Source organism: Mobula birostris, chromosome 17 (genome assembly GCF_030028105.1).
Source record: "Mobula birostris isolate sMobBir1 chromosome 17, sMobBir1.hap1, whole genome shotgun sequence".
NCBI lineage: Eukaryota > Metazoa > Chordata > Chondrichthyes > Myliobatiformes > Myliobatidae > Mobula > Mobula birostris.
In genome coordinates, this window is record NC_092386.1 from 36,436,509 (window position 1) to 36,463,983 (window position 27,475).

The 27,475-nt window shown below is 40.1% G+C and overlaps 1 protein-coding gene across 6 annotated transcripts in view; it reads right to left on the reverse strand.

Annotated features, from left to right (window-relative positions):
• LOC140211611 (transient receptor potential cation channel subfamily M member 6-like) overlaps nucleotides 1-27,475 on the reverse strand; it is a 177,080-nt gene that overhangs the window by 12,268 nt on the left and 137,337 nt on the right. For 5 of the 6 annotated variants that reach the window (XM_072281519.1, XM_072281520.1, XM_072281518.1 and 2 more), the window contains 7 exons: nucleotides 25,280-25,345; nucleotides 23,887-24,173; nucleotides 20,637-20,719; nucleotides 12,968-13,173; nucleotides 6,459-6,510; nucleotides 5,588-5,694; nucleotides 4,331-4,409 (listed from right to left, as the gene is read on the reverse strand). In XM_072281519.1, coding sequence (XP_072137620.1) covers nucleotides 4,331-4,409; nucleotides 5,588-5,694; nucleotides 6,459-6,510; nucleotides 12,968-13,173; nucleotides 20,637-20,719; nucleotides 23,887-24,173; nucleotides 25,280-25,345 — 880 coding nt within the window. Of the gene's footprint in view, nucleotides 1-4,330; nucleotides 4,410-5,587; nucleotides 5,695-6,458; nucleotides 6,511-12,967; nucleotides 13,174-20,636; nucleotides 20,720-23,886; nucleotides 24,174-25,279; nucleotides 25,346-27,475 lie in introns of those variants that run through there. The other variant, XM_072281523.1, reaches the window with a different exon arrangement.

Below are 27,475 nucleotides of genomic sequence, written 5' to 3' on the forward strand. Positions count from 1 at the left end.
GGATTGGACAGGCTAGATGCAGGAAGATTGTTTTCGATGTTGGGGAAGTCCAGAACGAGGGGTCACAGTTTGAGGATAAAGGGGAAGCCTTTTAGGACCGAGATTAGGAAAAACTTCTTCACACAGAGAGTGGTGAATCTGTGGAATTCTCTGCCACAGGAAACAGTTGAGGCCAGTTCATTGGCTATATTTAAGAGGGAGTTAGATATGGCCCTTGTGGCTATGGGGATCAGGGGGTATGGAGGGAAGGCTGGGGCAGGGTTCCGAGTTGGGTGATCAGCCATGATTATAATAAATGGTGGTGCAGGCTCGAAGGGCCGAATGGCCTACTCCTGCACCTATTTTCTATGTTTCTATGTTTCTATACCACGTCTACTACATCTCCTTTGTCTACCTTGCTCGTAATTTCCTCAAAGAAACATCTTGTGTGTTGCTCTCCAGATCTCAGCATCTAAGGTCACTCGTGTATTCACTCACCTTTTTTCTGTCCAAATCTCCCCTTTGCTACAACTTTTGATTTGCGGCTTTTCCTATTTCTGACGAAAGGTCAGCAGTCTGAAATGTTAATTCTGTTTCTCTCTCCATGATTGTTGTCTGAACTACTGCATATTTCTAGTTTTTTTTTGGATTTTCCACATCCGCTGTCTTTGTCTTTAACATTAGCAATTTAACAACTGTTTAACCCTTTCCCAGCAGTTATGATGATGGGTAGGGGTGAGGAAGATGATTCACTAGTTCTTGCCAAAGTGTCAATAAAAGCCTAATGGAGCTTCTTGTAGAATTTCACAGCTCTAATTAAATATCAAATGGGTTAATTAATAGCTGGCATTGAGGGAAATTATATAAGAGCAGGACTGTTCATCATAGAAAATGTTGTCATCAATAAAACTGATCTGCCTTACAACAAATATAATTCAATGGAATAGCAACTAACTCTTGACTTGCAGCAGTGTTCATTAGAACATACAGAAATATATCATGGCCTCCAGCCTTCCAAATTATTCAGAGATAAGTACAAGATAATGACACATTCCTGAAAGTGATGTCAAAATATTCAATAGCTAATTTGTAGAAATAACCTTGTTTGCTAATTTGCCCACTAATAATTTTTTAAAGAGCTTCCAGGTGTTTGTAAAGTGCTTTACTTGAATGTGGTTAACTAAATTCATCAGAGGATCCTCTGTTGTAACTTCACTGGTGTTTGCAATTTCAGTCGATACTACTTTGAAAATTGCTTGTCCGTCTGGTGACATTGATACAATTGCAGTGGATTCTGGTTAATTGGGACACATCAGGACTAATACATTTTGGCCCAACTAGGCGGCTGCCCCAATTAGCCGAAGCTTCATGGAACTACTTAAAAAGGTACAAAAAGACAACCTACTGTTTAACTGAGTAACAAATTATGTAATTAAATGACATACAGAATAAATTAGCACACTACCAATATCACTACATTACTATAAAACCGTGTATTAGTTCCCAACAGTTATTAATGGAGAAATTCATCCAGTGTACACTGCCGTGTTCTTTTGACTGATTGTACATGAACAAAATCAGCACAGACACCTAGTGCAGATAATGGACTGCATTCATACAATGCTATAGATGATGGCATCATCCAAATCTTCATCTTTATTGTAACATTCAAGATGATTGTCGATACCCTCAAGATTCAAGGACTCAAGCTTCATCAATGGATCTGAATACCATAATGGCCATGGACTTTATTAAAACAGTTGTAGATGAGAGTGTATTCACAAAATCATTCAGAGTCTTCCCTAACCAGAACCCCTGGCGGAGGACCAAGTTGGAGGCATTCAAGTCTGGTGACCAAGAAAGTTACAAGCGGTCCAAGTATAATCTCTGGTGATCAATCTCACAGGAGAAGTGGCAATTCCAGTCTAAACTTGAATCAACGAAGGATGCTTGACATATGTGGCAGAGCTTGAATGCAATCTCCTTTTATAATGTAAAATCAAGCCACATAGGCGTCAACAGGGCTTTGCTTCCAGATGATCTGAAAGCCTTCTAAATTCACTTTGACTGTCAAAACATGGAGGAATCATCATGAACTTCCATAGCCCCTGTGACCTCCATCTCTGATGCCGACGTGAAAGGAGCCTTCAGGAGAGTGAACCCATGGAAAGCAGCAGCCCAGGCGGGGTAGGTGGCCGAGTACTAAGAGACCTGTGCTAATCAACACTGAGATCTTTAATCCCTCCCTTCAGCAGTCTGAGATACCTGCTTCAAGCAGTCTTCACTTACACTGGTGCCTAAGAAGAAAGTGGTAACGTGCCTCAATGACTATCATCCAGTAGCACTTAAATCCACAATTATAAAATGTTTTGAGAGGTTGGTGATTAAACATCAACTCCTGCCTGAGAAGTTATTTGGAACTGCTCCAGTTTGCCTACCGGAGCAATACGTACACACCAGGTGCCATCTCATTGGCTCTTCACTCAATCCTGGAACATCTAGACCACAAAAATGCATACATCAAAGTGTTCTTTATCGACTACAGTTCGGGATTCAATAACATCATCCCCTCAAAACTAATCAATAAGCTTCAAAACCTTGACCTCAGTACCTCCTTGCCCAATTGGATCCTCAATGTCCTCACTTGCAGACCCCAGTCAGTTTGGATTGGCAAAAACACCTCCTCACAATCTCTATCAATACAGGTGCACCACACGGCTGTGTGCTTAGCCCCCTGCTCTACTCGCTTTACACTTATGACTTCGTGGCTAAGCACAGCTCCAATTTCATATTCAAGTTTATTGACAACACCAGTGTCATAGGCCGAATCAAAGTTTGTGACAAATCAGCATATAGGAAGGAGATTGAAAATCTGGCTGAGTGGTGCCATGCCAACCTCTTACTCAATATCAGCAGGGCCAAGGAGCTAATTATTGACTTCAGGAGCAGGGAACCAGACATCCAAGTACCAGTCCACATTGGAGGATCAGAGGGTCAGCAACTTTAAATTCCTCAGTGTCAGCATTTCAAAGAACCTGTCCTGGGCCCAACATGCAAGTGCAATTACGAAGAAAGCATGGCAGCACCTCCACTTCCTTAGGATTTTGCGAAGATTCAGCATCACATCTAAAACTTTGAGAAACTTCTATAGATGTGGGGTGGAGAGTATACTGACTGGCTGCATCAGGAAACACAAATACCCGTGACCAAAAAATCTTGAAGTATTGGATACAGCCCAGTCCATCATGAGTAAAACCCTCCCCACCATTGAGCATATCTACAGGAGTCTCCAGACTCTCACCACCTGGTTCAGAAACAGTTATTACCCCTCAGCTATCAGGCTCTTGAACCAAAGGGGATAACTTCATTCGCCCCATCATTGAAATGTTGCCACGACCTACGCACTCATTTCAAGTACTTGTTATTTCATGTCCTCAATAGCTATTGTTTATTTATTCATTATTATTACTTTCTTTTTGTAATTGCACAGTCTGTTGTCATTGCTCACTTGTTGAACGCCCAAATTGGTGCGTTCTTTCATTGATTCTATTATAGTTATTATTCTATTATGGATTTATTCAGTATGCCAGCAAGAAAATGAATCACAGGGTTGTATATGGTGACATATATGTACTTTGATAATAAATTTATTTCGAACTTTGACTTTGAACTTTAAATTCCTTGTAGTTCATAAATTGCTGAAGTTACTCCCAGCCGTTTCTGACAACTTCAAGCCTGAATGCCTGAAACCGCAGAGAGCAAAACAGTTGTGAATTGCCTTACTGCTTATGTCTTGCCAATTGTTAATGACAAAGATCACTGCTTTTTCAACTGAAGTTCACACAACTGACACTATTTAAAATCTGTTTGCTCTAAACACATTGTAGTGTCTAATGGCCACACAAGTGCACACAACTGATACAAGTTATAAACTATTCAGCAACTGTCTCCTATCCCAATCAATTAAGTGACATAGTGTCCCAAATAAATGAACGAAATCCGAGCTATTTTCTCGATTAGTTTTGTTAATTTTTGTCCCAAACAAGTGGCTGCCCCGATTAACCAATGGCCTAATTAACCAGAATCCACTGTTCTTCACAGGGAAATACATTTCTTAATGGCAGTGACTGCTGGTGTATTTTAACATGAAAGAAATACCAAATGTAACAGAAAAATATTAATAATGGCAAGACCACATTCATGGAATAGATAACCGCCTGGACTATTATTATTAATAATCAATAATATTAAAAAAGGCATTGAACATTCCACATGATGGAGGCTTTCTGTAACATTAAACAAAAAGGTTCAGGTATTCCTCAATGCAAAACTGCTAGAAGCTAATAATTACAACTGTGTGTTCACTTCTGTGGCGTCATCTTCAAGTGAGGCATCTATTCTCCCTGGGTTGTAAAAATTTCTCCTCAAATCTGCAAATGAGAAAAAAAGGGTTGGAAAAAAATTAGATAGAAAAAGACACAGATCTCTGCATGCAATGATTCTGCATGATAGATACATTGCAGAATGTCTTGAATTTATTCAGGAACAGCCTCAAGAATATGTGTAACAAGCACCGTCTGAAGGAAATATATGTAAATGAAATCACAAATCACTGTATTGTATCTACCACAATTCTTCCTGACTAGAAGGTGACATTGAGAGAAAAAAATCAGAGTGTAAAGAGCACAACATTGTCCTGTCTCAATCGATTTCTCTCCCCCCACCCCGCACTCACCACACCCCCCATAAATACAATCAAGACTACAGACTTCCTTCTCCACACACAGCTTGCAAACATCAGTCAATGGGTGGAACTCAAACTCTCAGCCTATTTCCCTGCCACGTGCAGTTCCTGCTGATATTCCCCAAGATGATGTTTCTTTGCTCTTTGGAGAGATGGCCTGATCACAGCCTCCTCTACCTTCCACCTCACTTGTATTTTTCACTCAGGTTTTGAACAATAAATATTGTACACAGAGCACTTACCTGTTACAACCTAATATATAAAGAGTTTATGTTTTTATTTTGATTACTATTTTGCCATCAAGTTTACAACCTGTTTGGTTGAACAGTTTCCATGTTGTTTTACTCGATTACGGATGCCATGGATTCTACTTCAGAGTTGTTGAATGCAACTCAAAATTACTGATAGTCTATTGGGAATGTTTCCTTCACCACTCACAGGAAAAACAGTCAAACAACTTGCTATTATAAAAAGTTCATCTAATTTTTTCTCAGAGACGCAAGGGTAAAATAGCATTAGTCAATCAATGCTAATCCCTTTATCGTTTAATTTCTCCTGCTCTCCACCATGCCATACACTTTGCCTAATTTGTTCTACCCCCTTCCCCATTTTTTCTGCCCTCTAAAAATGGTTTTTCTCCAATGTTTTCCAGTTTTGATAAGACATCTTCAACCAAGCTATTAATTGTGGTTCACTTTCACATATGCTCTTCAGCCTGTAAGGTATTTCCAGCATATTTTTCATATTTCCTGCATCTGCAGTATTTTATACATAAATTAGAATATTATTGCTTATTTTCAGCAGAGGGACAGTGGTACCTACAGTGTGCTTTTTCCCCATCTTGTACTACATCTTTAATCTCACCTGGGAGTTTGAGTTTCTTGCAGCAGGTATTACAGTGGTGTTTTACAGTAAAGTTTCTGATTGCTTCTTCTCCAAGGTTAGCTGGGCCAAACTCCATTTCCTGTGACCTAAATGTCATTGAAGTTAGTATGGGAGAATGTGACAAGGAGGAAACATTGCACATATGAAAAATAGTCAGAGAGATATTATTGTTCAGTATTGTTCACTATTTTGAGGCATAAGTATGAACGTCTAAAACTCAGCTGAACAGCCAATCACAATAAAACTACCACAAGGACTCCAGAATGAAACCAAAGATGCCAGTATTATGAGCTGTTATTCCCAGTTTTTACAAGATTAGTAAAAATAACAAGAAACATGATAAATGCCCTCAAGATTCCACTTATAGGGTTAAGGTAAAAGAATTTGAGAATTCACAGAATGATATGGTCAGAATATCTGTATAAGATTAAAACTGATGTGGTGATTCATTTTGGGCTATCTGATATTAAAATTGTGCACACATCATTCTTGTAGTTTCCCCTGATGTTTGCAGTCTATTAAAAAGAATTTCTGGCTAAATGGCTTCATTCACTTCACGGCACATCTTTAAGTCATGGAGATGGGGATATGGATAGGCCCCGAACACCAGCAGCCGCATTCATACATCATCTATTCAGTAACACACATCACATTATGTCCATTGTCCAACATAAGAGAAGAGCTGTGAGATGCTTTTCATTTTTGTGGTTCTATCTGTATCATGTGATTTTAAATTAGTTTCAACTCACTTCAATTTCAAAGCTCGGATTTAAAAAAACATTGGCATTATTTGCAAATCCGCCTCATTTGAAATTAAAAGACCATATTGAATTAAACTTATGTAACTCACATTTTCTCCTCAGCTTTAATAACAGATGGATCTGTAAGATTTTCACCAACACCTAGTGAGGAAGGAAAAAAAGGCTTTTTTGTTGAATGTAAAATGCAAATGCTTGTACAAATTTGAATATTTTTAGTAAAGTGATCCCAAGTAATAGGCAACTGGGAGGCAAAACCTAGGCAAAAAAAAAAAACAAACTGCTGGAAGAAGTCAGTAGGTCAGGCAAAATCTATAGAGGGAAATGGACAGTTGATGTTTTATGTGTAGACCCTTCAAAATACCCTCATTATATTTGAATAATAATTTGGTGAAAATTATTGACTGACAGAACATTCACAGGTGAACCACAATTGGTTAGAACTTGGTCATATAATTTATTGCTTCATCATCCCCATATAAGGGATTTAGATCTATTAAATTTCTGAAAAATGTCATATACTGCCAAGTTGGGACTGATTCTTTTTTCGTTATTTGTTAATGATTTGGATGATGGAATTGATGGCTTTGTTGCAAAGTTTGCAGACAATACCAAGATAAGTGGCGGGGCAGGTACTTTTGAGTAAGTAAGAGGCTACAGAAGGAGAGAAAATACAAAAACCTGAAGCACAAAGGGTCTTGGGAGTGCTTGTGCAGGATTCCCTAAAGGTTGAGTCTGTGGTGAGGAAGGCAAACGCAATGTTAGCATTCATTTCAAGAGGACGAGAACATAAAAGCAAGGATGTAATTGTTGAGACTTTAAAAGCATTGGTGAGGCCTCATTAGGAGTATTGTGAGCAGCTTTGTGTCCCTTATCTTAGAAAGGATGTGCTGAAACAGGATCAGGTTCAAAGGAGGTTCACAAAAATGTTTCTGGGTTTCAACGTCTTGTCATATGAAGAGTGTCTGCTGGCTCTGGGCCTGTATTCACTGGAATTCAAAAGAATGAGGGGTGACCTCTTTGAGTCCTATCAAATGGTGAAAGGCCTCGATAGAGTGGATGTGGAGAGGATGTTTCCTATGGTGGGAGCATCCAACACCAGAGGACACGGCCTCAGAATAGAGCAGCGTCCTTTTCAAATGGAGATGAGGAGAAATTTCTTTAGCAAGAGTGGCGAATTGATGGAATTGATTGCCACAGGCAGCTGTGGAGACCAAATCTGTATGTATGCTTAAGGCAGAGGTTGATAGATTCGTGATTGGTCAGGGCATGAAGGAATACAGGAGAAGGCAGGAGACTGGTGCTGAGAGGAAAATTGGAGCAGTCACGACAAATGGCCTAATTCTGCTCCTATGTCTTTTGGTTTTATTGAATGATGCAAGGCATTAAACACTACCATCTCCACAAAAAAAAAGTCTTTATTACAATTGCCTCCAAGAAGCATGGAAAAAGACAACCAAGATAAGAATGTTACCAATACTACCAAAGGATCTGGATGAAGAAAGTGATCGAAAGGTGGTGGCAGAGTTAAACCAAGATAATAATACTACTGAACATTTTCCCTTAGCTGAAACTAACTGGCTTTATTGCAGTAATGCATCTTCTCTCAGTGCTGGCATTTTTGTATTATTTCCTTTCAAAGAATGTGAATTTAAATTTCAGGATATGTTCTCCAAACAATTAAACAAAGACAATAGTCAAAGGTAAAAGGAATTGCTGCCAGGTACATACTGGAAAGCAGACAGTGACGAAAGACACTAGCAAAATTAAATGGGTCTGGCTTCTCAGGCGGAAATGATCACATGAACAAAATTCTAAATAACTAATTTAGCTTTTCCAACAATTTACAATAATTTAGTGTGTTCATGCAAAGATGACTAGCTTTTATACCTGGACACTCATAACAAACAGCAACATGCCTGTCAAAGGAGACATGCAAATTCACTGTGAAGATGATACAAAAGACCCTTCACTTCATGCAGAGTGTAACTGGGTTGTTGATCTATTGTCATTCCTCCACGCTTAGCAGGAACATTTAAAAATGTGACCAGAATGTCTGTTCCTCATTCTGTAAACTTTGAAAGGGGCATTCTTTATTTGAATATAGGTTACTTCCTAAAATAGTATGTATAGAGACTATCATTTCCATTCCTAAATCCCATAGTGCATTGGATGCAATTGAACTCTGCTGAGAGATGATTAATGTCACCATTTAGTGCAGCAGAGACTGAACTCTGGTGACAAGGAGGAGGTCCTTGCTGTCTTGAGGAAAATTAAAGTGGATAAATCCCCGGGACCTGACAGAGTGTTCCCTCGGACCTTGAAGGAGACTAGCGTTGAAATTGCAGGGGCCCTGGCAGAAATACTTAAAATGTCGCTGTCTACAGGTGAAGTGCCGGAGGATTGGAGAGTGGCTCATGTTGTTCCATTGTTTAAAAAAGGATCGAAAAGTAATCCAGGAAATTATAGGCCAGTAAGTTTAATGTCGGTAGTAGGTAAGTTATTGGAGGGAGTACTAACAGACAGAATCTACAAGCATTTGGATAGACTGGGACTTATTAGGGAGAGTCAACATGGTTTTGTGCGTGGTAGGTCATGTTTGACCAATCTATTGGAGTTTTTCGAGGAGGTTACCGGGAAAGTGGATGAAGGGAAGGCAGTGGATATTGTCTACATGGACTTCAGTAAGGCCTTTGACAAGGTCCCGCATGGGAGGTTAGTTAGGAAAATTTAGTCGCTAGGTATACATGGAGAGGTGGTAAACTGGATTAGACATTGGCTCGATGGAAGAAGCCAGAGAGTGGTGGTAGAGAATTGCTTCTCTGAGTGGAGGCCTGTGACTAGTGGTGTGCCACAGGGATCAGTGCTGGGTTCATTGTTATTTGTCATCTATACCAATGATCTGGATGATAATGTGGTAAACTGGATCAGCAAGTTTGCTGATGATACAAAGATTGGAGGTGTAGTAGACAGTGAGGAAGGTTTTCAGAGCCTGCAGAGGGACTTGGACCAACTGGAAAAATGGGTTAAAAAATGGCAGATGGAGTTTAATACTGACAAGTGTGAGGTATTGCACGTTGGAAGGACAAACCAACGTAGAACATACAGGGTTAATGGTAAGGGACTGAGGAGTACAGTAGAACAGAGGGATCTGGGAATACAGATACAACATTCCCTAAAAGAGGCGTCACAGGTAGATAGGGTTGTAAAGAGAGCTTTTGGTACATTGGCCTTTACTAATCAAAGTATTGAGTATAAGAGCTGGAATGTTATGATGAGGTTGTATAAGGCATTGGTGAGGCCGAATCTGGAGTACTGTGTTCAGTTTGGGTCACCAAATTACAGGAAGGATATAAATAAGGTTGAAAGAGTGCAGAGAAGGTTTACAAGGATGTTGCCGGGACTTGAGAAACTCAGTTACAGAGAAAGGTTGAATAGGTTGGGACTTTATTCCCTGGAGCGTAGAAGAATGAGGGGAGATTTGATAGAGGTATATAAAATTATGATGGGTATAGATAGAGTGAATGCAAGCAGGCTTTTTCCACTGAGGCAAGGGGAGAAAAAAACTAGGGGACATGGGTTAAGGGTGAGGGGGGAAAAGTTTAAAGGGAACATTAGGGGGGGGCTTCTTCACACAGAGAGTGGTGGGAGTATGGAATGAGCTGCCAGACGAGGTGGTAAATGCGGGTTCTTTTTTAACATTTAAGAATAAATTGGACAGATACATGGATGGGAGGTGTATGGAGGGATATGGTCCGTGTGCAGGTCAGTGGGACTAGGCAGAAAATGGTTCGGCACAGCCAAGAAGGGCCAAAAGGCCTGTTTCCGTGCTGTAGTTTCTATGTTTTCTATGGTTTCTATGACAATGGCTATGGATCAGGATAAAGATCAACATAATCTACAAAATGTGAATTCATTTTAATCTTTACAAAGTATTGGGGGGTTCATTTGCAATAAAATTGTGGTTAAAAGCAAGGATTTGTTTAGATCAGATATTAAACATTGGAGGACATATGGAGTATAGATAGGTTATTCATCGTCATCATTCTAGCAGCTTTTGATCCAGTTGACCTCACTTTCCTCCTCTGATATTTCTCCATCTTTATCTGGTTGTATGGAACTGCCCTCATGTTGTTCCACTGTTGCTAATACATTCATATCCAGAGCAACTTCAATGGCTTCTTCACCCATGCAACATTTCCAGTAAAATCTATAAAGGACTTTTCTTTATCACCCCGCTTTTCCCTCATGAATATGCTTTCCCTTGGCAATACTGACCAAAACCCCAATATTTTCCTCACAGCTGTATCTCCTAACGATGCCATCATTACAAGTTGCCATTCTGTATGTCCACCATCCAGTCTTGGATAAACTACTTTTGCCTTAATTTATATCAATCCACTTTCACGAGCTCCATTCAATCCCTGCCAGATCTATTCTCCCTCCCATTTACAAATCAGCTTCTGGGCACTTGTAACTCCTCAATAGCAAGGAGATTTTGACAAGATCATGACTTTTTAAAAAATATATCCTGATCACTGCATACTTTATAATTGGGCAGTTACAAGTTGGAAACCAGAATTACTGGCAAAATGCTCCAGTTTTTAATGAAGCAATTATTCCTACAGGTCCCTTAAGGAAAATAAAAACAATGAAAAATTATTCAGGCTGTTCAGACTATTGACTTAGTGATACCACTTCCTAACATTGACCCATTATACTTTATACCTATTAAGACTACAGAATAAATTCTGGTAAATGGAATAAGATGGGTACTTAATGATACCTGCAGGGCCTGTTTTTGTCCTGCACAACTCTGACATAAAAGAAAAGGACGCAAACATTTTGAAGAAAGTTTCTCGCTGGTAGTTCAGTTGTGCTTGGTTACATCATAGTCTGAAAGAGCAATTCAAATGTGCAAGAATATAAGAAGTTGTATAGAGTAGTAGACTCTGCCCAATACTTCACAGGCACACCCCTCCCCATCGTCAGTAGTATCTACATACTACTGATGTAGATATGTAGTGTCTCAGGAAGGCAACATCTATCTGCAAAGATCCCCATCAACTGGACCATGCCATCTTCTCACAGCTACTATCATCTTCATCAGCATCAGGTGCCGTGCCCAGTTTGAGCTTTGACTGCCATGGCCCACACACTCCTGTTTCAGGTCAAGGGGATCAATTCATTGGTATTCATTACCAGGTCTCTGGCTGCTGTCTCCATCATCATTTGTCTTTGTCTTCCTCTTGCTTTCTTCCCTTCAATCTTTTCCATAATTACCGTGCATTCTAACTCCTCTTTCCTAATCACATATCCAATGAAGTTACGTTGCCTTTTCATGATCGCATACATCATTTCTCTTTTTGTGTTTGCTCTCTTCATGACATCCTCGTTAGGTATTTGTTTCGTCCATGATATTCTTTGCATCCTCCTCAAAAACCACATCTCTGCTGATACAATTTGTTTCCTCATGTTACTAGATATTTTCAACATTCTGAGCCATATAACATAACTGGATACACGTAACATTTCAGTACTCTGAGACAGGGTGTCATGCCTAGTTTAGTATTGGTCAGTATACTCTTCATTCTCGTAAAGGTGTCTTTTGCCATCCCTATTCTTCTTTTGATGTCCAAGTCGCACCTGCCATCTGATGTCACCCAGCTTCCTAGTAGTAAAAGTTCTTTACTTGTTTTATGTCTTCCCCATTTGTTCTCAGCCTGCAAATAAGATTCTCCTTCTTTTTGGATATCACCATATATTCTGTCTTTTTGCAATTGATAGGTAGACCCATTTTTGCACTTTCTTCAACAATTATATCAATTAAGTTTTGTAGTTCTTCCTCCGTACTTGCAATTAACACAGTGGCATCTGCATATCTGAAATTATTGATCTTTTCACCGCCAACTTTGATTTCCAAGATGTCTCTTATTTTTTGTAATATTGTTTCACTGTACACATTAAATAAATCAGGGGAGAAAACACACCCTTGTCTAACGCCTCTCTTGATTTTTGTAAACTGACTCACTTCTCCATCTAGTCTTACAGTGGCAGTTTGTTCCCAGTACAGATTTCTCACAGCTACCACAGGGAAGGAAATACAGAAGCCTGAAGCCCAACAACATCAGGTTCAAGAACAGCTGTTTCCCTTTCAACCATTTGGTTCTTGAAACAAATGGCACAACCCTATTCACTACAACGTCGCATCACTATGACCACCTTACTTTAAAGTGTACTTCATTATTTTGTTGTTCTAATTGTGTTCCCTCTTGCAAACATTGTAAGTAACTTAGGTATTGCTTATGTTTTGTCTCGTGAATGCTGCTTGTCCGATGATATATGACCATGATGCTGCTGTAAGTAACTGTTTCAGTGTGCTGGTACATACATGTACTTGTGCATACAACAATAAACTTGACTTTGACTTGGTGCCAGATATTATCGAGGTCAGTTTGCTCTACGATGACCAATTGGCTCGGTATTCCTCACTTACCCCATTCCCTCATATGAAAAGCAGTATGGAATTAGGAAGAAGAGCATATTAAAAATATAAATACAAAAGTCATTATGATCTTCTGCCAAAGGTCCACACACTAACCTTGTAAATCTAGCACGAGGAGTTCCCCTCTTGTGTACTCGAATGTCCAGTGGGAAAAGGCCAGCATGGTCTCTTCCAGGAGATTTGTCGGGACAATCTCATCTCCGTTGTTGTTGTTGTACTTTCTGAACTCACCATTCATGTATTTCTCCATCGTCAGCCACTGACCAGCAGAATGGCAGTATACTAGAAAAACGTCCAGAAACCTTTATCAAAGAACATAGTATTCCTATTAATGTATGGTCAGAAGTCACTTCTCAAAGGATCTTTTAAAGCTGTTGAAGTGAGCTTAGAAAATAAGTAATATTAACTTGAAGGAACAGACACACAATATAGCAAAGATTAGAGTTGGCAAAAAAATTTGGAAACATTTTAGAAGTTAGCCAAGAATGACTGAAAAAAAGTCATAAAGAGGAAGAAAATAGATTATGAGGGTAAACCAAAAAGAAACATGAAAACACCATATATTCCATCTGGGTATCCTCTAATCAGATGACATGAATATTGATTTCTCCTTCAGGCAAACAAATTCCCCCTTCTTCCTGACGCTGACCTTTTACTTCTTCTCATCTGACTATCACTTCCCCCGGGTCCCCTCCTCCTTCCCTTTCTCCTATAGTACACTCGCCTCTCCTATCTTCTTTCTTTTCCAGCCCTTGACTTTTCTCAGCCCCACTGGGTTCATCTATCACCTTCCAGCTAGCCTCTTCCCCTTCCCCCCACCTTTTTATTCCGGCATCTTCCCCCTTCCTTCTGAGTCCTGAAGAAGGGTCTCGTCCTGAAACGTCAACAGTTTATTCATTTCCTTCGATGCTGCCTGGCCTTTTGAGTTCCTCCAGCATTTTGTGTGTTGCTCAACCAACAAAAAGTCTTAGGCACATATATATAGTTAGGATGCCTAAGACTTTCGCACAGTACTATGGTCATTTTATGTATTGCACGATACTGCTGCCTCAAAAAAAAATTCATGACATGTGAGTGATGATAAAATTGAATCTAATATGGTTCCCTGTTGTGGACTAGGCATGAGAAGGGGACAGGGAGAGGGGAAATCATGTTTATGAAAAGCAGAAGGGAGATGGGGAGGGAGTGGGAAGCAGAAGGGAGACATTCTGTAATGGTTAATAAACCAGTTCTTAGGAATCAAGCGACCTGCTCTGGTGTCTCAGGGCTGTGTGTCTGCACCTGTGCCAACCTCCACCCCTTGCACTCCTTCACCGCCACCTGTACCAGACCCCTCCTGCCTTAGAAAATGAAACTAGAGAAGTAATAATGACAAATGAAGAGGCAGGGAGTCTGAACAAATGTTTTATTTCTAACTGAAATAAATATTTAAAGCATCTTAATAATAGATTAGGAAAGAAACAAAAGGGGTGGAGGATAAAACTATCATTTTTACTGGAGGAAAAGGAAAACAAAGGAAAGAAAACCTGAGTGACTTAATCCTTATGTTTTATAGACTCACTCCACAACAATGGGCTTACTTTCAAGGACTCGTCATCTCGTGTTCTTGATACTTATTGCTTATTTATTATCATTATTTCTTTATTTTTGTATTTACACAGTTTGCAGTCTTTTGCCCAAGTTAGTGTAGTCTTTCACTGCTTTAATGATTGCTGTTATTCTATTAGGGATTTATTGAGTATGTCCACAAGAAAATGAAACTCAGGGTTGTATTTCGTGACATATATGTACTTTGAACTTTTGAACTTTAAAAGGAATAACTACACAGTGAATGAATTGGTTCTATGTTTCCAAATTTTTTTCCTGAGGTCCTAGAGGAAACTGCAAGTACAACATCAAATTCAAGTAAAGGAAGGAAATCACAGGCCTGTTAATCTGATACCTGCCTATGAAGAATTGATGGAATTCACTACTAAAGAAATGGTAGCAAGACATTTAAAAAATAATAATATAATTCAACAGAGACAAGGGAAAGTTATTGCTATTGCCAAAGCTGGAGTTCTTTGAGAATATACCTAGCAAAATATATTCATGGGAACTTGCAAATAGAATATATTTAGAATTGCAAAAGGTATTTAATGAGGTCCCACAAAGGCTACAGCATAAAGCAAGAACTCCTGGAGTTGGAAGCATAATAGAGAGATGATTGGTTAAATAAAAAAAATAAAGCATTAGGATAATTGTCTCAAATTCAGATAGGCAAGATGGTGTAGTCGTATCGAGAGTGGGCTGCCTCTCATGTACTTATAATCAACATTTGTGAATTAGTTGAATAAACAGAGTACACCATGGCCAAGTTTGATACAAAGAGAGGTGGGAATGTAAGTCGTGAAGAGGCCGGAAAGATTCTACTGAAGTAATATGCATTGTAGATGGGCAAGGATGTGAGTGGAAAAGATATGGCAGATGAAATGTAATGTGGACAAATGTGAAGTTATCCCATTCAGCAGGCTGATGGGAGATTAGATCATTGTTTAAATAGATAAAAAACAAAGAATGCAGCAATACTGAGAAATCCACATTTCCTCATACATGAAACGTGGAAACAATTTCAAGTAGTTAGGAAGATAAATGGAACATTGGCCTTTATTACAAGGGGTAGCTGACTACAGAACTAAAGAAGTCTTGCTACAACTGTGCTGGACATTGGTGAGACTACCCCTATGGTTTTGGTATCCTTTTTTAATGTGGGTTATGCTTGTATCAGAAACAGATCAGGGAAAGTCCATTGAATTGATTCCTTGGATAAAGGGGATTTACATAAGGAAAGATCAAGTAGGTAGGCCATTTTAATCAACATATTGTGCTCTACTTTTATATGTTTTTCATAATTTATGGAAAATTCGTTATTCTGAAATGGGCAGCATCATTACCTTGTAAAACCAAAACATTCTGCAACCTAAGTAGCAGTTTGTCAGCTTTGAAATTCTTATTTAATGCTAAACTTGAGACTGAATACATCTATTTGAATTCTGAATATATAGCAGCAGTTGCTCTATATAAATGTGATTAAACACCAATATATTCTTTTCTATTTAGCAAGACAAACATCTTGTGATTGCAATGTTATAAACAGATTATAGATTAGAGGCAACAAAAGATGATCTTCACACCAGAATTATTTTATGATATTGTATATGGAGCCTTAATCACCTTCAATTATCTCCATTTCTGATAAGATATGAGAAAGTCGTATTTGCCCTTTGAAGCAGGGAGAGGGAGGTGGCAGGCTAGTTTTTGCACCACCTGTATTAACACCCTAGGAACAAAGATCCAAAAGATAGAGCTGAGTTTTCAAGCATGCTAGATGGTAGAACAGGGGTGGAAGCATTTTAAAATAATAGTCAACATCCTAACCCTCCAGTCCCATCAACACCACGGTCACAGTAATATTCTTTCTAGGGACTGCCGTGCAATGGGAGCAGATAGAGATCAGATAAAAAAAGAGTCGACTTCATATAGTGTTACATTTATCCTGAACTTTTTTTCTGGTCTCCGAGCTCATTGATCCCTTTAAAATTAAGCAAGTAGTTTTGAAGTCACAGTGTCGGAAATACAGTTGTCAATTTGTACAAGGTCAACTGACATAAAAAGCAATAAAATAAATGATTAAATAAATAAAACAATAGATAAAATAAAACAATCTGTGTTCTATATTTGGGCAATAGGAAGCGCTCCACTAATGTTCTTCCAAAGCATTTACACCTGAATGATGGCATGTTAAACTATATAGCACCAGAATGAAAGTCTATATTGCTATGCTCTTGTCTCTGGAGTGGGACTCTCGATGTTGAGTCTGTAGAACTACAGTTGGCATTTATTTTTTTAAAAAAGCATTAAGAACCTATTGTCGTTATTGAGTTAGTGAAGAAAAAAGTAAGAGCAGAGTGCATAAAAGTAAAAAGCAAAAATCGCATAGGTCTTTAGATTCTAAAAGGACAATGAGTATAAGGGTACTTATCTAAATGCCCGTAGTATTAGAAACAAGGTTAATGAAAGTGTGGCACAGATCCGTACCAAGGCATATGATTTAGTGGCCATTACAGAAATCTGGTTGCAAGGTGGAGACAACTGGGAATTAAATATCCACGGGTATCAGGTAATACAGAAAGATAGGCAGGAAGGCAGAGGAGGTGGGGTGGCACTCTTGATTAGGGATGAGATCAGGGCGATTGTGAGAGACAATATAAGATCTACGGAGCAGAATGTAGAGTCCATCTGGGTAGAGATTAAGAATAGTAAGGGGAAAAAAATCAGTGGTTGGTGTTGTCTAAAGGCCACCTAATAAAAACATTGCAGTGGCAGAGGCAATTATCCAAGAAATAACTGAGGCTTGTAAGAACAGAACGGCAGTTGTCATGGGGGATTTTAACTTCCACATAGATTGAGTGAATCAGGTTGGTCAAGGAAGTCCTGAAGAGGACTTCATAGAAAGCATCCGTGATGGTTTTCTTGAGCAGCATGTTAGTAAACCTACAAGGGAAAATACTATCCTAGATCTAGTCCTGTGCAATGAGACAGGTAAGATTAATGATCTCATCGTCAGGGATCCTCTTGGAAAGAGTGATCATAGTATGACTGAATTTTGCATTCAGGTGGAGGATGAAATAATTAGATCTAAAACTAGTGTATTATGCTTGAACAAGGTAGACTACAACAGGATCAGGGAGGAGTTGGCTAATGTGGATTGGGAGCACAAGCTATTTGGTAGGACAGTTGAGGAACAGTGGAATACTTTCAAACAGATTTTTTCCACAGTGCTCAACAAAAGTATATTCCAGTCAAAAGTAAGGATAGTAAGTGTGGGGAGAGCTAGCCTTGGATAACTAAGGAAATAAAAGATAGTACCGAATTAAAAGCTCATGTGTACAAAGTTGCAAAGAGTAGTGGGAGACTGGAGGATTGGGAAAACTTTAAAAAGCAACAAAGAACAACTAATCAAGAAATAAGGAAAGGGAAGATAGAGTATGAAAGTAAATCAGCACAAAATATAAAAACAGATAGCAAAAGTTTTTATAAATATATAAAGCAGAAAAGGGTGGCTAAAGTCAACGTAGGTCCCTTGGAAGACGAGAAGGGGAAATTGATATTGGGTGATAAGGAAATTACTGAGGCATTGAATGACTATTTTGTCTCGGTCTTCACGGTGGAGGACATGTCTAATATGCCAAAGAATGATGCTATGGAAGAAGTGGGAGGTGAGGACCTCAATAAAATCACTGTCACTAAAGAGATAGTGATTAGCAAACCAGAGGGCCTGAAGGTAGCTAAGTCCCCTGATCCTGAAGGGATGCATCCCAGAGTGCTGAGGGAATTGGCAGAGGTTATAGTGGATGAGTTGGTAATCATTTACCAAAATTCTCTGGACTCTGGGCAGGTCCCGACGGTTTGGAAGACAGCAAATGTCACGGCACTTTTTTAAAAAAGTATGCAGGCAAAAGACGGGCAAGTATAGGCCGGTTAGCTTAACATCTGTAGTCGGGAAAATGCTTGAAGCTGTCATTAAGGAAGAAATAGCGAAACATTTAGAAAGGAGTGGTTCCATTTAGACAGGCGCAGCATGGATTCAGAAAGGGCAGGTCCTGTTTGACAAACTTACTGGAGTTCTTTGAGTGCAGTGAATAGAGGGAAACAGGTGGATGTCGTATACTTGGATTTCCAGAAGGTGTTCGATAAGGTGCCGCACAAGAGACTTATAAATAAGATACGGACACATGGAGTCAGACGAAGTGTATTGGCATGGATAGTGGATTGGTTAACCAATAGAAGGCGGAGAGTTAGGTGTTTCTCCGGTTGGCAGTCAGTGTTGAGTGGGGTGCCGCAGGGGTCAGTGCTGGGCCCACAGCTGTTTACCATTTACATTGATGATTTGGAAGAGGGGACTGACTGTAGCGTAGCAAAATTTGCTGATGACACTAACTGTGTGGAAAAGCAAATTGTACAGAGGATGTGCAGAGTCTGCAGCGGGATATAGATAGGTTAAGTGAGTGGGCCAAGGTCTGGCAGATGGAATACAACGTTGGTAAATGCGAGATCATCCACTTTGGAAGGAATAATAGAAGAGAAAATTATTATTTAAATGGTGAAAGATTGCAGCATGCTGTTGTGCAGAGGGACTTGGGAGTGATTGTGCATGAATCGCATAAAGTTGGCTTGCAGGTACAACAGGTTATTAAGAAGGCAAACGGAATGTTGGCCTTCATTGCTAGAGGGATTGATTTCAAGAGCAGGGAGGTCATGCTGCAACTATACAGGGTACTGGTGAGGCCACACCTGGAGTACTGTGTGCAGTTCTGGTCTCCATACTTGAGGAAGGATATACTGGCTTTGGAGGCAGTACAGAGGAGGTTCACCAGGTTGATTCCAAAGATGAAGGGGTTAACCTATGAGGAGCGATTGAGTCACCTGGGATACTCTCTGGAATTCAAAAGAATGAGAGGGGATCTTATAGAAACATACAAAATTTTGAAAGGGATAGATAAGCTAGAAGCAGGAAAGTTGGTTCCATTGGTAGGTGAGACTAGAACTAGGGGAAATTGCCTCAAGATTCAGGGGAGAAGATTTAGGATGGAGATGAGGAGAAACTGTTTTTCCCCAGAGTGTGGTGAATCTGTGGAATTCTCTGCCCAGGCAAGCAGCTGAGGCTTCTTCACTAAATATATTTAAGATACAGTTAGATAGATTTTTACATAGTAGGGGAATTAAGGGTTATGCAGAAAAGGCAGGTCGATGGAGCTGAGTTTACGGACAGATCAGCCACGACCTTACTGAATGGCGGGTGGCCTACTCCTGCTCCTATTTCTTATGTTCCTATGTTCTTATATCATACATAAGAATCCCATTCTTGCATGCATGAAGTTATCTAGATGTTTGGTCTACAACATAGAATTCTACAGCACAGTACAAGCAATTCAGCCCACAATGTTGTGCAGATCCTTTAACCTACTCCAAGATCAATCAACTATTCCCTCCCACATAGCTCTCCACTGTTCTTTCATCCATGTGCCTATCCAAGAGTCCCTAATATATCTGCCACTACCACCATCCCCAGCAACATGTTTCACATACCAACCACTCTAAAAAAACACTATCTTGGATATCCCCCCATACTTCCCCATCCGAACACCTCAAAGTTATTTCCAGCATCTGAAGATATTCTCTTCTTTGACCTTAAAGTTACGCCTCCTTGTATTAGCCTTTCCCATTCTGGGAAATTGTCTCTGACTGTCCACTTGATCTATGCTTCTTATCTTATAGGCCTCTATCAAGTTACCTCTCATCATCTTTCTCTCCAAAGAGGGAAGTCCTAGCTCACTTAACCTATCCTCATAAGACATGCTCTCTAATCCAGGTGGCATCGTGGTAAATCTCCTCTGCACCTCTCTAAAGATTTCTGAAAATCTTTATGAAGTGACCAGAACTGAACACAAGGCTCCAAGTGTGATCTAACCAGAGTTTTATAGAGCTGCAGCATTACCTCATTGCTCTTGAACTCATATCCTGCCTAATGAAGGCCAACACACCATACACCTTTTTAAGCACCCTATCAACTTGCACGGCAGCTTTGAAGGATGCATGGATAGATATCTGTGATATCTGCTCAATGCATTGATGCAGCTCCAGCAGACTGATAACTTATGTAGCACAAAGAGAATTCTATGATCAGTTGTCTTTTTAAATTCACCTATTACATCTAATATCTTACCTTGGAGTGTATGGGATAGCTTGAGGCTTCATTTGATTGAATCTATGAATGAGTTTTTGTGCAGCTCTTTGCTGTTGAATTTCCTGAAAGAAACCAATCACACAAATACACATTTCTGGTATAAATGTACTAAAATAAACCTTCTTAAGGACAATTATTATTGGACTTTATTTGATTAATCTATTAATGGAATGTTTGAGAACAACGTGAGAAAGATCTCAGAGACACAAAGATCTCTGTTAAAGTCCCAGCAATTTTCTCGTTGCTTCTTGAAAATAGCCTGGAATATATGCCACTGGGCCCTGGGGATTTATCCACCTTAGTGCTTTTTAGAAGATGCAGAACTACCTTCTCCTTCATCTCAGAATGTCCCAGCACATTAACATGCCCCTCTCTGCTATCCTCCAAATCCTTCCAAATACCAACAAGAAGTACTCACTTAGTACCTCAGCCACTTGCTCAAACTCCAATAACAAATTCCCTCCTTTATCCATAAGTACACCTACCTTCTCCTTAGTAATTGTTTTACTCTTAAAAGAAGTATAAAATGGCTGCTCGCCAAAGATATTTCATCACCCCTTTTAGCCTTCCAAATCGGTTGCTTGAGCACTTCCTGGATATCTTTATATTCTAAAAGGGGCCAGTCTGATGTTAACTTCCTAAACCATCTGTGCACTTTCTTTTTCTTCCTGACTAAATTTAGGATCTCGTGGGTCACAAAGATTCTCGTCCCTTACCATCCTAGCCCTTACCCTTACCAGAACATACTAATCCTGAACTCTTTAAACAACTCCCACATGTCAAATGTGTACTTGTCTAACAACTACTCCCAATCAACACCACTTAACTTCTGCCTTATCCTGTCACAATTTGGCCTCCACCCAATTTAATACCTTCCCACAAGATCTGATTTTATCCTTACTCATAACCATCTTAAAACATAATTAGATGTGGTCCCAAAATATTCATCCACTATTGGGTCTGACACTTGTCCTGGCTCATTTCTCAAAACCAGGCCAGTATATTTTCCCCTCTAGCTGGACTCTCCACATACTGTTTCCAGAACCCCTCTTAGAAGCACTGACAAACTTCTGCTGCATCTAACCCTCTATCATCAAGGAAGTTCCAATCGATACCGGGGAAGGTAAAGTATCCTGCTATGACAACCCTGTTGTTTCTACATCTCTCCATATCTACACATCTATTCCTCCATCTTTCAGTGGCTATAGGGGGCCCTTCAGCATAATTGCACCCTTCTTATTTTGGAGCTCCACCCAAATTGCCTCTGTACATGAGCCCTTCGGCATGTCCAGTCCTGTTGTGACATTCACCTTTATCAGCAATGTAACCCCTCCATCTCCTTTACCCCATTTCTCCATCACATCTACACTTACGAAACATTGGAATGTTGAGCTGCCAGTCTTGTCCCTCATGCAACTAGGTCTCTGTAACGGCAACAACAGCACAATCCCAAGCTGCGAGCCTGGTTCTAAGTTTATCATCCTTACACAGAATGCACCGAGCACTGAAGTAAACACATTTTCACCCATTGGTCCCACATTTATTCACCTGCCCTTCCTTTCAGTCTTACTTGTCATACCACCTTTATTGCCCTCAAATATACCTCAAGCTGCCCTGCTGCTGTGGCTCCCATCCCCCTGCGACTTTAGTTTAAACCCTCCTGAGTAACATCAGCAAACCACCTGGCGAAGGTATTGGATCCTCTCTGAGTGAAAACTGTCATGTTTGTACAGGTCCCAGCTGCCCTGGAAGAGAGCCCAATGATCCATAAATCTGAAGCCCTTCCTTCTGCACCGGCCCCTTAGCCTCATATTAACCTGCACTATGTATCTATTCCTTACCTCAGGATACTCATCCTCAGATTATAACCCTGGAACTCCTACTTTTTAAACTTCCTACCTAGATATCTAGAATCTTTTTGTAGGATTTCATCTCTGCTCCTGCCTATGTCATTGGTATCTAAATGGACAATCACTGGCTGCTCGATCTCCCTTCTCAGAACGCCCTGTAGCAGCTGTCCCTGGCCAGGTTAACATATCAACCTGGAGTCTTGACTGTGGCCACAGAAACGCCTGACTGCGTTCCTCCTATTGTGTCCCCCATCGCTAATCACTCTACCGGACTTCATCCTTCCCTCCTTTGCCTCAGAGCCAGGCACAATACCAATAACCTGGCCACTGTCACTGGCCATTGAAAGGTCAATCCCCTTCCCACAGAATCCAAAGGATATAATTGTTACTGAGGGGAATGGCTATAAGGGAACCCTGCACTGACTGCCTTCTCCCCTTACTTCTCCTAGTGGTCACTCATCTATCTCTAGCCTGCACGTGAGGTGTGACCACCTCACTTAAACTCTCATCCATGATATCCTCAGCTTCCTGGATGAACACAAGTTCATCCAGCTGCACCTTCATTTTCTTGAACCAGTCTGTCAGGAGCTGCGGCTAGATGCCTGTCCCCAGATGCAGCAATCAGGGAGACGGTGGTTCCCTCATCCTGCAGGAGGAGCATTCCACTGCCATGACTGCCATTTTGTCTACACTATGTCAAAGATCATGGATCAACAGGAAAATAAAAACCTCACCTGTGCTAATCTGTGACTGACCTGGGGCTCCTTGCTGAAACCACTTGAGCCAAAGTTTCAGCTCCTCAACTCTTAAGCTTGATTTATACTTCTGCGTTAACTGGACGCCATAACCTACGCAAGTGGCCCACGTGCATTGTCAGCATTTATCCTTGTGTGTTGGTGTGTCTGCATCGCTCTGCAATTCGCGCACGTCATGCATGCACACTCACCTGCCCGCACAAGGCTTCATGGTCATGGTAGCCTTCCTCGGGGTAAACAAGAAGCGAGCGTCTTTTTTCATAAAAGCGAAATGTGTCCTCCATAATTTCGGAGGTCTGTAAAGCTTTATGGAGAGCATTGCAGCCAGAGTTCCTTCCCTGCCCTTCAGTCACCCAATGGGAAGCTATTGCAGCGTAGGATGAAATGCGATGCTACCAAGCGGACCAATCACAGCTGTTGCATTTTGCGTTGCCACGATGCGCAGTTACATTTTGGGAGAGGTGTGCATTGCAGCAACGCAGGCTGTCGCGTAGGGATCCTCATCAGCTTTGCGTAGGGTTTGCGGCGACACAGTACTTACGGCAATGCGTTGACGCAGAAGTATAAATCAGGCTTTACGCTAACCTTCATTCTATTTTGAATATCCAGCTCTGAATCACTTACCTTCAGACAGAGATGCAAGACTGTGCCTTCGCGAAAGACTTTCTGCCAGGTTTTGACTACCTCAGGCTGGAAAGACTTGATGATGTATGTCTGCCCAGTTTTCAGCACATCCTCTTCCGACCAAGTGCAACACACCTTCAAAGCCCTGCGAAGACCCCCGTCCATTTCCTCCCTTGAAAGGACGTGAATCATGGCGGCCAAACCACGCTGGGACCAGGAGGACATGCTCTTGTCCAGGTTCACGGATGAACTCTCCTCAAGTTGGTAGATAGTTACCTCCTCACCAGCTGCACAGTCACACAAGATGAAGACAATTTCTTGAGAATGTTATTGACTGAAAAGCCAGGCATTTGCATTAATCTCTGATCTGACATTCAAAAAAAAAACACAAATACTGTTTTCAAAAATAAATGTAAACTATGAATCAGCTCAACTAATCAGTGCACCAATAGGTTTTGGGAGCTGCTTGTTGGCAGAGATATATATATAAAATGAACCCAATGCACCCGTCCATGCTGCTGGTTGCAGAAAAACTTGAATCAAAGTCCCATTTTTAGCCAATGGAAAACCTCTTTCAGAGTTACTCCTACATTCCACTATGGAATTCATAACAAAAAGGAGAATAAGAAGAAAGAGAAGTATTCAACTTTATTTCAAAGACTTTAAAAAACATCAGATTTGGTCAGACTGAACAGATTACACCACAAATGTAGAATAAGATCCAGAATGAGGGGATTACGGCTCAACACACATTTTAATCCAATTGAATATTTTAAAATGTAGATCAGATTATATAGACAGTTGTTTGTGTCATTGTGTTTTTACTAGCTCTCTTATTATGCCTTCTCATTTTACCCCACAGATGTGTAAATGTTGTCCTTTTCAAATTTATATCCTATCTGCTTTTCAAAGTTTTGAGGATGAAAATGATTCAAGAACCCTGCAGAAGAACATCTCTCTAGACTCAAAGATAGGACAACATTCTGTTGCATTTTGATGACAAGTGTAAGGAAGCATATGCTTTCACCTGAAGACATCCATCCCACCCACCACCACATATCACCAAGCATTATTTAATATACATACAATCTATCTACTTATATAGCAGTTACTTGTACTTTGTGTTTTGTTGAATTGCTTTTATGTTTGTATTTATTGATTTTTTAAAAATCATTTTCTTTATGCTTATTGTGTGTTTTTTAAACTGCATTGAATCCGGAGTAATAATCATTTCATTCTCCATTACAATTGCATACTGAAGAATGACAATAAGCAATCTTGAGTAAACTTGAAACAACTATAGTGCTCATCTTCTTGTTCTTCCCATTTCCAGCCTACCTCCAACCTTACTGGCAACTTCAGAGGCAAATAGTGAGAAAGTTGCATAAATTACCAAAGAGATCGACAGGAGTGAATGGTATTGTCTGTGCAAGTCTCATTAAATTATTTCTTTCAACAGCTGCAAGAGAGAAAAAAAAATCAACAGATTTTAGTAGTTTCAATAATCTTCATAAATAACTTATTTTCAAGTCTTCAAACGCATTTACTTTCCTCTGTGGGCGGTATGTTCTTTTTTAAAAATGTGACAGGACAGGTTCTTTAGGATATCACTTCATTTCCTTCCCTATTGGGAAGCACTTTTCAGTTAATCCCCTTGTTGAGATCAATAAAATCAGTGTTTCTTTTGCTGCTTCGATGCATCACACTGAACATCTACTCTCTCCCATATTACATATTTCCACAGTCTCTTAAAACCCTTTTATTATTGGACTGCACCTCTATGCTGAAAACAGTCTGGGTATACCATATACCCACTTGGTAGCATTGTTCACAGATAGTCTGGATGTGGTGTGATGTTTGGCTGACAAAAATAAAGCCACGTTTAACCTATCAACTCATGTGGCTGTTGAGTGGGTGGGAAATGCAAGAAAATAATCATGCAGTAAAATTTATCAAGATCTTTTGTCTCTGGCTTTGAGCATCTTTCCAGTCCTACTGCTTTCCTTAGGTCCGTTGCTATGTCTGGGTAACTCACAGCTTTTTTTTCCAAAAACATGCCATATAACTTTGTTCTTCTCAGGAACTTTGGAAATTCAGCTTTGGAAATCATCTCAGCAAAAGCAGAGCTAGATGGGTTATAAGACTTTTTAAAAATTGCTGCATTAGTATGGCTGATTCAGCAGTTCCTGGGAAATGGTGTCTAGGGCAATTTGTCAGTTTGCTCAATCCAATTTACAGTTCCAAGAAAAAAAAGTACTAACCAGCAGACCAGGCTTTGTGAAAAAACTGAACCTTGAAACAAGGTCTCTAATGAAGGCATTAAAAATGTCTCAATAAATATTTATGTCTTTGTAAAATGCTTTTAAGTATTTGGTTTCATTGATATTCAGATAGGGAAATGGAAATTTTAATTACTGAGGGGAAAATATTCAGGATATATATTTGAGCAGTTCATGAGAAACCAATGAACAGATTACATGATCACTTAGGGGTCTATTAAGGAAATAAGTATCATTCATGTAGCTATAGGAATTTATTGACACTGCCCAGAAGATAATGGCAACCCACTTCTGTGGAAACATTTGCCAAGAACAGTCATGGATAGAGAAAAGAGTAAGAACAACAGCGTGGAGGGGGTCTTCCCCATAGGCAACAATGGAAGACCATGATCTCCCACGTCGTACGACACAGTACATAATGATGATGATATAGGAATTTACTACAAGGGAGAAATTGATGTAAAACTGAATCATGGCATAGCAGGAAATAATGCTGTCTCACTAGGAAGTGTGTGTAGAAGTAACTCCTTTGCAGTACTAGTAGCAAATGGAGTGATACAAAAGTGTAGTGGTTAGCACAGTGTTTTACAGTGCAGGTTACCTGGGTTCAGTTCCAGCTCCTGCCTATAAGGAGCTCAGAATCAGAATCAGGTTTACTATCACCAGCATGTGTCATGATATTTGTTATCTTAGCAGCAGCAGTACAGTGCAATACATGATAATATAGAAATAAATCAATTACAGTAAATATATATATTAAATAGTTAAATTTAAAATAGTGCAAAACAGAAATAATATTTTTTAAAAAGTGAGATGGTGTTCAAGGGTTCAATGTCCATTTAGGAATCGGATGGCAGAGGGGAAGAAGCTGCTCCTGAATCGCTGAGGGTTTTACGTTTTCCTCATGACCAACGTGGGTTTCCCCAGGGTACTCTGGTTTCCTCCCACAGTCCAAAGGCGTACCAGTTAACTGTTCATTGTAAAGTGTCCCATGATTAGGCTAGGGTTAAATCGGGAGTTGCAGATGGCACGGCTGAAAGGGACAGAAGGGCCTACTTCACCCTGTATCTCAATAAATAATAAATAAACGTGTTAAAACAAGTTGTGACTCAGTTCATAGCATGCTTGCCTCTGATTCAGGTGGTTCTTAATTCCCACTGTTAAGGAATTTAACACACAGTCTAGGCTGTGCAGTACTGCACAGGGCTCCATTTCAATGAGGCTGGCCTTTCACGTGCTGTGAAGACCTGGGTCTCCACAATGAGCACGTGCTGTCCCCTAAGGCATGCATGATGTGTGCATGGAAACTC